Source organism: Antechinus flavipes, chromosome 4 (assembly GCF_016432865.1).
Source record: "Antechinus flavipes isolate AdamAnt ecotype Samford, QLD, Australia chromosome 4, AdamAnt_v2, whole genome shotgun sequence".
NCBI lineage: Eukaryota > Metazoa > Chordata > Mammalia > Dasyuromorphia > Dasyuridae > Antechinus > Antechinus flavipes.
The window spans coordinates 691,058-706,474 of NC_067401.1; the positions used below are offsets into that span (position 1 = coordinate 691,058).

Here is a 15,417-nt window from a genome sequence, read left to right on the forward strand (position 1 = left end):
AGGCCGTGGGCAGACTCGGGTTCACTGGTTCCTGGACCAGGGAGGCCATGTGGAACAGCAGCAGGAGAGCTGGGCCCCAACCCAGCAGCGACTGAGCAGCTGAAAACCCAGAGTAGCCCCAGGAGGCAAAGATCCAAAGGCATCTCTCCTCCAGGGGGAATCTCTCCTCCAAGGGGAATCTCTCCTCCAGGGGGATCTCTCCTCCAGGGGGAATCTCTCCTCCAGGGGGATCTCTCCTCCAGGGGGAATCTCTCCTCCAGGGGGATCTCCCCTCCAGGGGACATTACTCCTCCAAGACACAAGTCCCAGGAAGGTGCCAACTGCAGCAGTGGAATGCTTTCCTGAGCTGGGAGTGCTTTACTGCCAATGGACTCATGGGTCCAGTTGTAGGAACCCCGGGACCCCTCCCCAGAGCACCCGCCTCTCCTTCAGACAGACACGGCTGTGGGGCCCTCTCCATTCTCCTGGCCACAGGGATGTCCTCCCGCAGCCGCCCACTGCCTCGGGGCTCACCCCGGCCCAGGCTGCCACCTCAGGCCTCCCCAGGCCCAGGGCTGGCTCTGCGCCCCCAGATCTTTGCCCCACCCCTTGTTCCCCGAGCCTGCGGGCGATCCACAGGCCACAGGTACCTGCCTGTAGGTGGGAATGTCTTGGAACTTGACGAACATCTGAGCGGTGACGTTCAGCTCGTAGATGACGGAGTTGACAGCGTAGGAGTTGGTCTGCGCCCCAGCGTCGCTGTCATAGCTGTGACTGTTGGCCACGGCCAGGAAGAGCCGCTCCCCGATGTGAAAGACTTCCCAGTCTGCAGCCCCGAAGGTCTAGGGTCAAACGAGGAGCGCACGTGAAGGGGGAGCACGTGAAGGGAGCGCAGTGACAGGGTGCTCGGGAGGCTTGTGGAAGCCTCCAGGTGGGAGACGGGGAGTGGGCGGGGGAGACGGGGGAGGGACTGGAGCGCCTTCTCTCCCCTGCCCTCCAGCACGGGGCATTCAGTCTTCCACAGCTGCCGGAGAGGGGGCGGAGGCCGGCCAGCCCGGGCCCTGCTGCCCGTGGGGGAACCGCTTCCCGGGTCCCTGTGCCGCGCCGAGGCTCCCCCGGCCCTCCACCCCGGTGTCAGGGGGCCCTCTGCCGAGCCCCGAGCCAGCTGGGGAGCCCACTTTCACCGGCGGGCTGCAGGGGCTCCTTGTTTCACACTCGGCCAAACGTGCAGCCATCCCAGCCCAGCAGAGCTAGACCCAGAGGGGGCAGAGCGGCAGGGCCCGGGAGCCACCGTGAGCCCAGAAACGAGCCGGCTGCCCAGGACTCCCCTTTGTGCGTCCCCGCTCAGCCACTTGCCCCCTGGGTGATTCAGTCCCTCTGGGCCTCTACCTCCTCATCTGTAACGGGGGAGCCTGGACCAGACAGATTATGGGGTCCCCCCCGCCCCAAATCCTATGGATTCTAGAAAGAAAAAACTTTCCTTAGGAAAAATCCCATTTTCTTCCCCCAGCAACAAGATGCTGAGTCCCTGCCTCTGAGCCTAGTGTCCACAAGAAGGCGCTGCTTTCTTCCACTATAATCACTGGTGGAAAAATGGAAGCGGTTTCCCACACACCCCAATAACGGACAAACCTCTGCTCACCGAGGGGAGCGCGGCCCCCCTGGTGCTTTTTAATTGACTGGGAGACGGGGGGGGTTCCAATAATTCACAAACATTGACCTGGGAAGAGTCTCCCAAAAAGCAATGTGAAATGTGGTTTGTGACGACTTCTCCCCATTGTCAAGCTGGGCAAACTGAGGAGAAAGCCTTTACCCCCAAAGCCGGAGATCCCAGAGCGGACCCTCGGCAGGCCACCAAAGGCCAAGGTGGGAGGCGGCCGCGGTGGCGGCTCGTGGCTTAGAGAAGTGACTTCCACAGAGGAGGACCCAGGGACTCCTGACTGCTCCTGGCGGGCCCTTGGCCCCCTGGCGGTCCTGGGGGGTTTGGCCGGCCCCCTCTGGGGAGGGGGAACAGCGACGTCTCAGGGCTGGCTCCGTGGCCAGCCTCTCTTCTGTGGAGGCTGAGGGCTCTGGGCCCGGCCATTATTTCCCCTCCATATGGAAATCTAAACCTGGCAGGCAGAAAGCAGCCTTTGTCTCCCCCCTCCCCCTTGGGAATTTCCCTAAGCCCCTTTATCTCAGGGGAAATTCCGTGTCCGCTCCCGAGAGCGGCAGGGACCGTCAGGGTAATAATCCACTTGAAGCCTTCCAACAAGTCCGGAAGCTCAGGCCGAGGGCACTAGCAGAAAGGCTGAGTTTGGGCCCCTGCTCCACAGCACTGAGGGCGGGCCGGGGGCAGAGAGGAAGGATGAGGTCCGATCCTCCTCCCCCGGGTGGCGTTCCCTCCGGTGATGCAGATTGCAGCCCATCTGTGTCCGCCCGCCCGGCCAGCTCTGGGGGCCCACACCAGGGCCCATCCTGTGACGGGAACGCCGGGGTAGCCTTCTGTTGGCCCTTGGGCTCGCTCTGTGAGCGGCCCGGGTTTTCCCGGTCCCCCTTGTGACACCGGGCCATGTCCCCGACACGCCTGCGCCACGTGGGCCGCCCGAAGCGGGCTTCATAAAGCGAGGCGCCCGCAGCCCGCGCCAGCGGAGGAGGAGGCCGGCGAGAATGGGACGGAGACGGAGACGTGGCTAAAAGGATGGTTCGCGTTGAACCTGCATCTGGCGTTTGGGAGGGAGCCGAAAAATCGGAGGCCCCGAGCTGAATAGAAATCGGGCACCCTTGGAAACTCACGCGGGGATGGGAGGAAATGCAGAAAAGATCATTTGGAAAAAGATCTTTTCAAAAGGTCAGTGGGAGCCAGACGAGGAGTTCAGGCAGAAGCCTGAGGCTGCTCGGCCACCTGCTCCCCCCTCTGCTTCTCCCCCCTCCCCGCCTTCTTTCCCTCCCAAGCCATTCTGTCTTTGCTGCCATGTCTCACAGAAAAACCACCGGCTACGTCCACACCGCCAGCTGCTCTTTGTGTCTCACAGAAAAACCACCGGCTACATCCACACCGCCAGCTGCTCTTTGTGTCTCACAGAAAAACCACCGGCTACGTCCACACCGCCAGCTGCTCTTTGTGTCTCACAGAAAAACCACCAGCTACGTCCACACCGCCAGCTGCTCTTTGTGTCTCACAGAAAAACCACCGGCTACGTCCACACCCCCAGCTGCTCTTTGTCTCACAGAAAAACCACCAGCTATGTCCACACCGCCAGCTGCTCTTTGTCTTACAGAAAAACCACCAGCTATGTCCACACCACCAGCTGCTCTTTGTGTCTCACAGAAAAACCACCGGCTATGTCCACACCGCCAGCTGCTCTTTGTGTCTCACAGAAAAACCACCGGCTATGTCCACACCGCCAGCTGCTCTTTGTGTCTCACAGAAAAACCACCAGCTATGTCCACACCACCAGCTGCTCTTTGTGTCTCACAGAAAAACCACCGGCTACGTCCACACCGCCAGCTGCTCTTTGTCTCACAGAAAAACCACCGGCTATGTCCACACCGCCAGCTGCTCTTTGTCTCACAGAAAAACCACCGGCTACGTCCACACCGCCAGCTGCTCTTTGTGTCTCACAGAAAAACCACCGGCTATGTCCACACCGCCAGCTGCTCTTTGTGTCTCACAGAAAAACCACCGGCTACGTCCACACCGCCAGCTGCTCTTTGTCTCACAGAAAAACCACCGGCTACGTCCACACCGCCAGCTGCTCTTTGTGTCTCACAGAAAAACCACCGGCTACATCCACACCGCCAGCTGCTCTTTGTCTTACAGAAAAACCACCGGCTACGTCCACACCGCCAGCTGCTCTTTGTCTCACAGAAAAACCACCGGCTATGTCCACACCGCCAGCTGCTCTTTGTCTCACAGAAAAACCACCAGCTACGTCCACACCGCCAGCTGCTCTTTCTGCTTTGGGGAGAGACCACCAGCTATATCTACACTACCAGTTGTTATTCATGGCTTGGGATAAAACCACCATGACTGGGAGTATCCCCAATGATGAGTCTTTAGGGAACCTTCCCACCAAACCAGGGCTTCTTTGCCCTGCTCTGGGGCTGCCTTCCATCTGGGGGGCAGAGGGGCCACAGAAGGCAGGAGCCCCAAGGAAGCCCGTCCGGCCCCAGTGACACTGCGGCCCCAAAGAGAACCCCAGACCCAGGCTTGCTGGGGGTTTCCTCGGAGGCTGCTGCCCGGGGGGCGCCCCACCTCCCACCCTGGTGTGCACATGGGGGAACCCCCCCACTCGCTGCAGTTTCTCTTTTGGAGCTCACCAGTATTAAACTTACAACGTGACTTACCAAGGGTTAATGGCTTGATGCCTGCTAGACCATGGGGCTTCCACATGTGCATTTTTAGGGTCGGGCCAGGGGAAGTTTGAGAGAAAAGACTTAGAGCTAGGGCCTCCAGTCAGGGACCCCGGGCTCTGGAGAGAGAGGCTGGGGGGCAGGAGGGCTTGGCTGAGGGCCCGGGAGAGGCTCCCAGAGGGCACTGCAGCTGACACTGGGTGGCCATCCCTGAAGGCTCCAGGAGAAGGGAAGATGGGCGTTCGTGGTCGCCCGGGGCGGGCACGGGCATCCCTTCCTGGCACCAGCTGTAGCCAGAGCTCTCCCTCAGCCTTTGGCCGCCCTGGGCCTGTCCTACTGCAATCAGAGACCCCTGCCCGGTCCCAGGCGTGCCGCCTTGGGAACCCTTTCTCCCAGAAGCGGCGACGGCAGACTATCCGAGAACATGAGTGTTTCCTGCCTGATGGCTCAGCAAGGGGAGCCGCCCCTCCTGGCTCTGATCCCGGGATGGGCCTTCTCCTTCCCCTCCACATGCGGAGACTTTTCCCTAATGAGAGCCAGAGCTCCCGGCCGAGTGCGGAAGCCTCTCTGTGGGCCAGCAGAGGGCCCCGGTCCTGCGCCCGGCCCACCACGGTCCCTCTGGACAATCCCAAGCCTGTTCACTGCTCATCAGATCAGGGAGAGACAGGACCAAGCCCAGCCTGGCAAGGATCCCCTGCCCAGACCAGTTTCAAACCCAGGAGTTCCAGCCAAGCCCTAAAGCTGCCACTCCTGAGCTTGGCAGCAGGAAGCAGGGCGGGATGGAAGCTCCCGTGTCCCCAGGCCACGGAAGAATCCTCTTCAAGGAGCCTGGAATTCCCCAGGGAGGAAGTCTGCCTTCCCAAGGGTCCAAGGAAAGCAGGATGGGTTGAGGAGGTCTCCAGACATGAGCGGACGTGGGGCTGGGCAGCAGCTGGCAGCCCCTTGTTGATGGCAGAGCTCCAGACTGGCCAGTGGTTAATAGGACAGGACCCTGGCAGTGGTGGAGGACCTATTGCCCAGCCCTCGCCAAGGCCTCCTGGGGGGGCTGGAGGTAAAGAAGGCAGGAGGGCTAAAAGCCGGTGCCCCCCAAATGCCCCACAGCAGCTGGGACAAGCAGGGCCCGATGGCAGGTCCACGAGGAGCCAGACAGCTCACCGCACTGGGTAATCTGAGCCCAGCAGGGTTAACTTGCTGCCCCTCCTCCAGGCTGCGGACGGGCAGGATGCCCACGAGCCAGGACAAGAGTGTGCCCATCTGTTTCTGGCAGAATTCAAAGGCTTTCCAGCTGGCTCTGGATCCGGTTTCCCCAAATCCTTGGCTGGCAGGGAAATCCCGTTGCTTCTGAAGTGCCTTTGCCCGCTGCGCCGTTCCTCAGGGACCCTGGCACCAGCTCAGCCCCAGACCGAGCGGCGACTGCTGTAACGGGTGACCTGTCCGCCTGGGCCCTCCCTCTGGCCTTTGGGCTCACCAGTGAGGAAGAGGGTTCCGGCCCATCCAGCCATTTGCGGACACATCCTTGTTCACGGCAGCTCTGTGCCAGGTCTGGCACGGCCCTACCTACTGCGGGCCACAGAGAGACCCGGGGGCAGCAGTGGCAGAGAGACTTTAGAAATTCAGGACTCTGATGTCATCAACCAACAGAAAAGCAATCAGGATCACAGTTGGGAAGAATACAGGCCTTTTAAGACAACAAGGCAATATCCAGTGCAAACAGCTCCAATGTAATTACCAGATGATGAGGAGAAATCCCAAATTTGGTAAAGAGAAGGGAATTAGGTTAACTGCTTGGGGAAGAGGATCTGCTTATATTTCCACAGATGGAGAAAGAATCAGATGGCTGACAAGGAGACGGTTAAAAAGACTTTTAAAATCTTCAGGAATCATTGGATTTCCTAAGACAAGATGAGACTGTTCCAGTTCTTGAAAAAACAGCAAGAATCATCGGATTCCTTGAGATGAAAAATTGTTGATGAGACTTTTGCAGTACTTCAGGGCTTACAGGAACTATTGGATTCCTGGCACACGAACTAATGGACAATGGAATCCTTTTGGACTGTTTCTAGGACTTATGGACATGTGTAAATTTTCAGGATGATTCATGTTATTTGTTACATTACTACTAGCCTGTGTTATATTGCTATATTGTTATATTGCCTTAACCCGGCGTTCGGTTCATCCCGCAGCGCCAGTTCTGCTTACCAAAAGTGGCCCACTAGGCACTCGCATTCCACGCCCGGCTCCAAGCCAGGCGATCCCCTCTGCTCTGTCCGTAGGAGCCAGAGAGGCCCCTGCCCTCCAGACTTCATTTTCCCCTCGAGAAAGCGGGGGGCCGGGATGGCTCCACTCTGTCTCTGGTCTTCGACTCCCCGGGACGTCCCAGCCGAGCCCCATGGAGCTCCGTGAGCTTTGGGCCCGTCTGCCCACGTGTGTGTGCATCCGTGTGCGAAGGCAGGCCGCTCGGGTGTGCAGGCTGTGGCCGGGATGCCGGGCTGTCTCAGATGAGCAGCTGTGTCCCTCTCGTCGCCCGCCATCCACCATTCAGGTTTCTTGAGAGGTTTTTATTACGGGGTAGGAACTGGAGAGTCTGAGGGGTCCCTCCCCCATCTAATAAAGAAACCCCAGAGTCTGGTCCTTGACAGGGGCACCTTCCCCTTCCCACGGCCACTTGGGAAGAGGACCAAAAGTCGCTCAGTTATTCCATTTTGAAGCTCCATGGATGAGGTGTGAAGGAAGATCTGTCCTCCTGTGCTCCCTTAGAGGTCTTGGACACACGGGACATCCTGCTGCCTCCCATGGGTCAGGCCGGCCCATCTGGGTATACAGCAGGCACTCACTGAGTGGAAAGAGCTAGTTTTCAGAAGATGGCCTGGGGAAGACCGGCTGTCCCGTCTCCTCGCCTGGTTCTGTCCTTGCTCAGGCAGCAAGCCGATCCTCATGGGCTCAGCACAAGAACAGGATACCCCACACTGGGCCAGCCTTCCTATCACGGGGTCCCCTTCCTTTCCCTGCAAGTTGTCAGGATCAGCTGTCCCTGGGCTCACCTTTTCTCTTCTCACATCCAGGGGGAACCTTGCCTGCTGACTCCAAAGCCCTGGAGCACCTTCTCTCCCCACGATGAGCTGGCTCTTTACTCTGGCTGGACTCTTTAGGGGGTGGTCATTTCCCTGCTTCCAGGGGCACCCAGGTTTCCCCTCCAAAGCCCCATCCCCAGGCTGCCCATGGGGGACATTCTCAGGGGTCACTGCCTGCAGGTCCAATATGTAAGGGGCAGCCTTTTTGGGAGGGTCATCAAACACTGGGACCACGGCCCCTCTCAGGAGGGGGTTTGCAAATGTTAGAGAAGTGGTACAGGTGGCGAGGGAGTCCGGGAGACCCTGGCTAAGGTGGGCCTGTCCCCTCAAGACACACAAGCAGGATCTCCATCCTTGTGACAGATGAGGGAAGAGAGAGTGCAGCCTCTAGGCCTTGGTGGCTCTCCCTCATTTTAGATGAATATCCCGTCCCTACATTGCTGGAGGACCACTGTCTGAGTGAGTTCAAATACAGCCTCAGACACTTACTAGTCATGTGAATCTGGACAAGTCACTTCACATCCATTTGGCTCAGTTTCCTCATATGTAAAATGAGACTCATCACAGCACCTTCCCCCAGAGGGCTGTGAAAATGCTATTATGTCGGGAAGAAGGCAGCTTGGGGGAATAGCCAGAGATCCTACGCTGCCTCCTTCTTCCACAGGCAGTGGACAGAGCCATCCACTGGGGAGGGGATCTGTGGGGCCCAAGGAGGGAGCCTAGCCAGGGCATCTGACCCCAGAGTGTACCCCCCCCTCCCCAGGCTGCTTGCCACACTGCCATTGGGATGAGGGGGACAGCTTCCCCACTCGGCCAGCTCCCCTTTAAGATGTAAGTGCTTCAATAAACTGGGGAAACATCCTTACAGTTAAAGGTTCTGAAAAAGGCCTCATTTCAAAATATAGAGAGAATTGACTCTAATTTATAAGAATTCAAGTCATTCTCCAATTGATAAATGGTCAAAAGATATAAACAGACAATTTTCAGAGGATGAAATTGGAACTATTTCTACTCATATGAAAGAGTGTTCCAAATCACTATTGATCAGAGAAATACAAAGTAAGACAACTCTGAGATATCACTACACACCTGTCAGATTGGCTAGAGTGACAGGGAAAGATAATGAGGAATGTTGGAGGGGATGCGGGAAAACTGGGACACTGATGCATTGTTGGTGGGAATTATGAACACATCCAGCCATTCTGGAGAGCAATGGGAACTATGTCCCAAAAGTTATCAAACTGTGCATCCCCTTTGATCCAGCAGTGTTTCTACTGGGCTTATACCCCAAAGAGACACTAAAGAAGGGAAAGGGACCTGTATGTGCCAAAATGTTTGTGGCCGCCCTGTTTGCAGTGGCCAAAAACTGGAAACTGAGTTGCCGCCCATCAGTGGGGGAATGGCTGAATAAATTGTGGTTCATGATCGCTATGGGATACTATTGTTCTGTAAGAAACGACCAGCAGGAGAAAGGCCTGGAGAGACTTACAGGAACTGATGTTGAGGGAAATGAGCAGGGCCAGGAGATCATTATATACTTCAACAACAATACTATATGAGGATCAATTCTGATGGACGTGGCTCTCTTCAGCAATGAGATGATCCAAACCAGTTCCAATGTTTCAGTGATGAAGAGAACCAGCTACGTCCAGCGAAAGAACACTGGGAAATGAGTGTGGACCACAACATAGCATTCCACTCTTTCTGTTATTGTGTGCTTGTATTTTTGTTTTTCTTCTCAGGTTATTTTTACCTTCTTTCTAAATCCGATTTTTCTTGGGCAGCAAGACAACTGTAGAAATATGTATACATATATTGGATTTAACATATACTTTAATATGGTTTAACATGCATGGAACTACCTGCCTTTTAGGGGAGGGGGTGGGGGGAAGGAGGGGAAAAGTTGGAACAGAAGGTTTTGCAAGGGTCACTGTTGAAAAATTATCCATGCATATGTTTTGTCAATAAAAAGCTCTAATAAAAAAACTGACAAAAAAAGATGTAAGTGCTTCAAGGCATAGCACTGAGCACACAAAGAGGAGCTCATTAAAGGCTTTTCCATCCATTCATTCATTCATTCATTCACTCATTCATTCACCTGAGCCATGGCCCCTGCACTCGGAAGAAAAGAGACAGAATCTGTGGCCATAAAGACCATGAGAAGACTTTGGGGGAGACCGTGCTCCCCCTCTGCTCCCTCACAGGACCACAGTGAAAGTGCCCCCTGGCCTTCTGCCTCCCCAGCTGAGTCACATCTTCTTCTCCCCCCACCCCACCCTCACACTTCATTAATCATTCCCTTCCCAGACCTGCCCCAGCTGTCCAAACCTCCCCCGCTGCCGCAGGGAGCCAGAACCCCGACATGTGCCTGTGGGCACCCAACATTCAAACCTGCCTCCCCCACCCCCCGCCTGGAGCTCTAGGGAGCTTAGTCCACGACCAAGAGTGGATGGTTTGCTTGCCCTTATAAGGCTGCTTTTTGGTGAGGTTCCAAGGTCTATTTAAAGAAATAATTACACCATGTGCCCACCTAGATCCAGCAGACTCTGAGCTCTGAGGAGCACCTGCCTGTCCAGGGAGAGAAGGGAGCCTCCAGTGAGAGAGGGGAGATGCCCAGTGAGAGAAGGGAGATGCCCAGTGAGAAAAGGGAGATGCCCAGTGAGAGAAGGGAGATGCCCAGTGAGAGAAGGGAGCCTTCCCGTGAGAGAAGGGCGATACCCAGTGAAAGAAGGGCGATGCCCAATGAGAGAAGGGAGCCTTCCAGTGAGAGAAGGGCGATGCCCAGTGAGAGAAGGGAGCCTTCCCGTGAGAGAAGGGAGATGCCCAGTGAGAGAAGGGAGCCTTCCAGTGAGAGAAGGGCGATGCCCAATGAGAGTAGGGAGATGCCCAGTGAGAGAAGGGAGCCTTCCAGTGAGAGAAGGACGATGCCCAATGAGAGAAGGGAGATGCCCAGTGAGAGAAGGGAGCCTTCCAGTGAGAGAAGGGCGATGCCCAATGAGAGAAGGGAGATGCCCAGTGAGAGAAGGGAGCCTTCCAGTGAGAGAAGGGCGATGCCCAATGAGAGAAGGGAGATGCCCAGTGAGAGACGGGAGCCTTCCAGTGAGAGAAGGGAGATGCCCAGTGAGAGAAGGGAGCCTTCCAGTGAGAGAAGGGCGATGCCCAATGAGAGAAGGGAGATGCCCAGTGAGAGAAAGGAGATGCCCAGTGAGAGAAGGGAGATGCCCAGTGAGAGAAGGGCGATGCCCAGTGAGAGAAGGGAGCCTTCCAGTGAGAGAAGGGAGCCTTCCAGTGAGAGAAGGGCGATGCCCATTGAGAGAAGGGAGATGCCCAGTGAGAGAAGGGAGCTGTCTGGTGAGATAAGGGAGCTGTCCGGTGAGAGAAGGGAGCTGTCCGGTGAGAGAAAGGAGCCTTCCGGTGAGAGAAGGGCGATGCCCAGTGAGAGAAGGGCAATGCCCAGTGAGAGAAGAGAGCTGTCCGGTGAGAGATGGGAGCCTTCCAGTGAGAGAAGGGCGATGCCCAGTGAGAGAAGGGAGATGCCCAGTGAGAGAATGGAGCTGTCCGGTGAGAGATGGGAGCCTTGCAGTGAGAGAGAGAGAGAGCCTTCTATTGAGAGAAGCTTCCCAGTGAGAGAATGGAGTAGCCCAATGAGAGAAAAGGGCTGTTCAGAGAGAGAAGAAGGCCATCCAGTGAAAGAAGGGAGCCACCCAGTGCCTTCTTCAGAGTTAGAGACAGCAGCCCTGAGATGCTCGGCCACCTGGGAAAGGATCCTGGCATAGTGACCAATTAATCTGTAGTAGCAGCAGTGGTGATCACCACAAGAGCAGAGGGATAACAACTCGGGGCAAGGGCAGGTTCATCTGCTTATTCGCTTCACTGTACAGACTTAGGGGAGGTGGTCTCTTAGGACCAAGGGTGGGTGCCCACAGAATAGGAGTCGATGGCTCCCAATACACAAAGGAGAGCCCACTACCACACTCCTGAGGAACAAGAGGGTCTTCCTGGGGCTGCGGCAGGGTAACGGAATGGCCACTCGCCTTCCATGACCTTACAGGCTCTCCAAGTCCTGAACCGCCAACTCTAGCTGCTGCCCCATGCTGAGGGCCAGGCTCTGGGGGCATCTGTGTTTGAAAGAGTCCCTGATTCTGCCCCTCCTCAACAGGCAGAACGTCCATCACAGGGAGCTGAGTCAATGCCTGCCTACTGTGTGCTTGCCAATCTCAGAAGGCATCAGAAAAAATACACGAGCCCCTTTGCAGTGCAGAGGGCCCAGGAGGGCCCAAAAGCCAAGCCCACTCTTGCTTCCTTTCCTTCTGAATGGACTAAGGCTACCCTGGGGACATTTCACTGGTCTGGACCTGCTCAGCCCTGAGGTTGGATCAGATCTCAGAGGCCCTGAATCCAACCTCCAGTCCAGCGCATGAAATGGCCTCTGGGGGCAGCTAGGTGGTGAGGTGGATAGAGCACCAGCCCTGAAGCCAGGAGGACCTGAGTTCAAACCTGACCTCAGACACTTAACACTTCCCAGCTGTGTGAGGCTGGGCAAGTCACTTAAACCCAATTGCCTCAGGAAAAAAAAAAAAAGAAATGGCCTCCGACATCCCTGGTCATTCCCTCCCTCAGTCCTGGTCCTGTCTTCTGGAGAGGGGCAGGGCACACCCGCTCCTTCCTGCAGCTCCCTCATCCCATGCCCATGCAATGGGACTCGGCATCGAGCTCTCCCTCGCTTGCCGGGCTCTGCAGAGGTCCGTCAGCCTCCTGGGAGGCTTCTCAGAGCCTGGTCATTAGCAGGCTGCAGCAATGGAAAGGACAGCGCATGGAGCAGGGCCAAGCAAGGCCCTCCCATCCATCCTTCTGTCACAAGCGCTGGGAAAGGGCCCCAGGTGTTCCAAAGTCCAAGCCCCGGATTTGCAGATGAGAAAATGGGGGTCCTGGCTGGGGAGGGATTTCCCGAAGCTCACAGTGGAGTCAGGATTTGAACCTGGTCCCTCTCGCTCCAGGTTCAGCTGTCTTTCTTCCGCAGAATTGCCCATATTTCTCCAACTCATCCATAAGGACATTTTGGGAGATGGCGCCCCGCTGGCAGCCAGCCCCAGAGCATGGATATTTCCCTGTGTCATCCATAGGAAATCGAGTCGGTGATGAGGCTCAAAGGGCATTGCGCCCGTCTGGCTCCTGGAGAGCAGGGCCTTATTGCCCATTCTGTGTGGTCAGCCAGGGGGCTGGAGTCCCTTCCCGTCTGCCCCAGGGTAGAGCTTTCGCCCGTGCCTTTGTCGCGTGTGCCCTCGTGTGTGTGGACGCGTGTTGTGTCTCTCCCTGTTACAAGGCCAGCTCCGTGAGGGGCTTTCTGCTTTTTCTTTGTCCCCTGTGCTGGCACACAGTAGGTGTTTAATCTGTGCTTGTGGACTGATTGATCAATTCCTCCACATTTTATAATCCAGCCTAATTTTTTCCCTTGGGATTGACACCAAACTAACAAGTCTGGTTTCCGGAGCCGACCTTCTTCCCTTTTGGCAGCCTGGGAAGATAAGTGCCCCCTTTGAGCTCCTGGGGGCTGCTAACTCATGGAAAACCCTGTTTGGGGGCACTTGTGTGCGTGTGCACGCGGGCAGACACGTGCAGTTCTGTTAACAGAACTACATGGGATTCCTACTGTAAAACCCGCATCCCGGAGGCTCGCATTTCTCCTGGAACCCACTTTCTCTCCTGTTGCCTCTAAAAGTCATCATAAAAAAGAAAAACCCAGCCAAGATGGCGGCAGAATTGCCCGCACCGACGGCTCACGAGGCCGGGCTTCCGTCTGGAGGGGGTGAGGTGGGAGGGACGGGGTAGAGACGGGGAAAAGACCAGCAAGGAAGCATCGAAAAGTACACAGAGGGGCCTTGGCGCCCAGCCGAGAGCCCGGGTGCTCTCTGCTCAACAAGATAATCAATAAGGATCAATAACAAGTCTGGCCGGTGAAGGCCGCTCTCCCGGGCCGCCAGGGGACCAGGTCTCTGTCTCCTTACCAGGAAAGACTGGAAGAGCCGGAAGGAGCCGAGGAGCCACACGTAGGTGTGGGAAAGCACCTTGGTGGACGTGCCGTTGAAGGTGTTGGCCACCACCAGGAAGGAGTAGGGCCCCACGGTGAAGAACTCCCAGTCGTAGGCGCCCGACGTGGCCACGGTCTGGTTGGTCTCGAACAGCCCCGATCTCGGGTTCCACTTGTAGATGACGCTGTCGATGTTGTGATTGTCCCCTGGAGGAAGAGGAGGGAAAGGCAGTAAGGAGGCGGCCGTCGCTGGAGGCTCACACGGAGTGGCCGGGGGGGGCAAACAGGAGGGTTTTCCTCAGGAGGGTTCGTGCAGACCCCCGTGGAGCTGCGCCCCCTCCCTCCATCTCATGCCCCCCAACCCTCTCCTTTCCTCCTCTCCAGACCTTGCTCTTCCAAGAACTGCCTCAGCCAGGAAGTTCTCCCTGTTTATCCTTCCTATCCTGGTAGAGTCCCACCCTTCCTCAAGTTTCATCATCTTATAACCATGTGAGTCCCTCCCTGTGGGGAGGGAAGCCCCCAAAGGGCCCCTGTGCTTCTGACTGAGCAGAAATGAGTGCCTCCGTTTCCTCAACTGGAAATCAGCCCCCAGCCCCAGCCAAAAGCGGCTCCCCTCAGGCATCGGTGAGACTGCACTTTTGACACTGTGACAAAGGCGGAGAGCAGGTTGCCACTATCACAGGGAGCTCACTCCCCACCCCCCCCCACCCCCCCCTCCCCCCCCCCCCCGCCCCCCCATCACAGGCAGCTCACTCCCCCCCCCATCACAGGCAGCTCGCTCCGCCCTTGGGGCAGTGAGGGCTGGAAAGGGCACCTCCCCCAGCCCAGCCCCCAAGCCTTCTGTCCCCCAGGCTCATTTTGCCATCCCTGGGCCTTCATTCCCTCATTTACAAAAAGAGCCAGTGAGGTGCTGGGGGCCTGGAGCCAGGACCAGCCGCAGTGGACTCCAGCCTCAAACGGTCCTAGCCAACGAACCCTGGCCAAGTCACATGAGCTCATCCCTTCGATGAGGGCAATACTGCCAAGAGCTGGGCACGCCATCGGGCGCGTAGTAGGCACTTTAGGGGCGAGCGTTGTTTTTTTTTTTCACGCTCCCAGAGGCGCCTGCAGGGCTGCTCTGGCCCCCCTGGAGCTTCCTACCTTCCCGGTGGTTGGCCACGGCCAGGAAGGACTCCCCTCCAATCTCAAAGGCCTCCCAGTCCCGGGCGCTGTGAGTCACGATCCGCTGGTAGGCGACGAACTTGAGCTTCCTGGGGCTCCACTTGTAGATGACCGAAAGCTCCTGCCGACCCTTCTCTTTGGGCTCAAAGTTCGCCACCACCAGGAAGACCTAAGAGGGAACAGACAAGGACAAGTCCTGAGCCCCCTTCACCCGTCCGTCCCTCACCCCACTTCTGAAACAGAGGGAGACTGACCCCGCGAGGGACCGTGGAGACCCGTGTCCAGCCAGCAGGCCCTGGGCACCTCCTCCTGCCCCCCACGCGGTGATCTCTGTCCCAGCCATCCTGCCACCTGCAGCCTGTGGGCAAGGACCCCTTTCTTCAGGGTCACTCGCACACGCACACACACACACACTAACACACACACACCCTCCCTTACACACACACACACACTAACACACACACACACTAACCCCCACACACACACATACACCCTCACACACACACACACACACACTAAGACACACACCCTCCCTCACACACACACACACATACACTAACACACATACACCCTCCCTTACACACACACACACACTAACCCCCACACACACACATACACCCTCACACACACACACACACACTAAGACACACACCCTCCCTCACACACACACACACATACACTAACACACACACACCCTCCCTCACACACACACACACATACACTAACACACACACACACCCTCCCTTACACACACACACACACACACTAACACACACACACCCCCCCCCCCCACACCACCCCCCCCCACACCACCCCCCCCCACACCCACCCCCCCCACACCCC

General features: G+C 57.0%; 1 protein-coding gene across 1 annotated transcript in view; it reads right to left on the reverse strand.

Moving 5' to 3' along the window:
• Window positions 1-15,417, reverse strand: part of TSPEAR (thrombospondin type laminin G domain and EAR repeats) — a 41,155-nt gene that overhangs the window by 8,197 nt on the left and 17,541 nt on the right. Inside the window, exons 9-11 of the mRNA XM_051992954.1 lie at window positions 14,554-14,743; window positions 13,391-13,620; window positions 634-821 (exon numbers count right to left, since the gene is read on the reverse strand). Of these exons, the coding sequence (XP_051848914.1) occupies window positions 634-821; window positions 13,391-13,620; window positions 14,554-14,743 (608 nt within the window). The remainder of the gene's footprint in view (window positions 1-633; window positions 822-13,390; window positions 13,621-14,553; window positions 14,744-15,417) is intronic.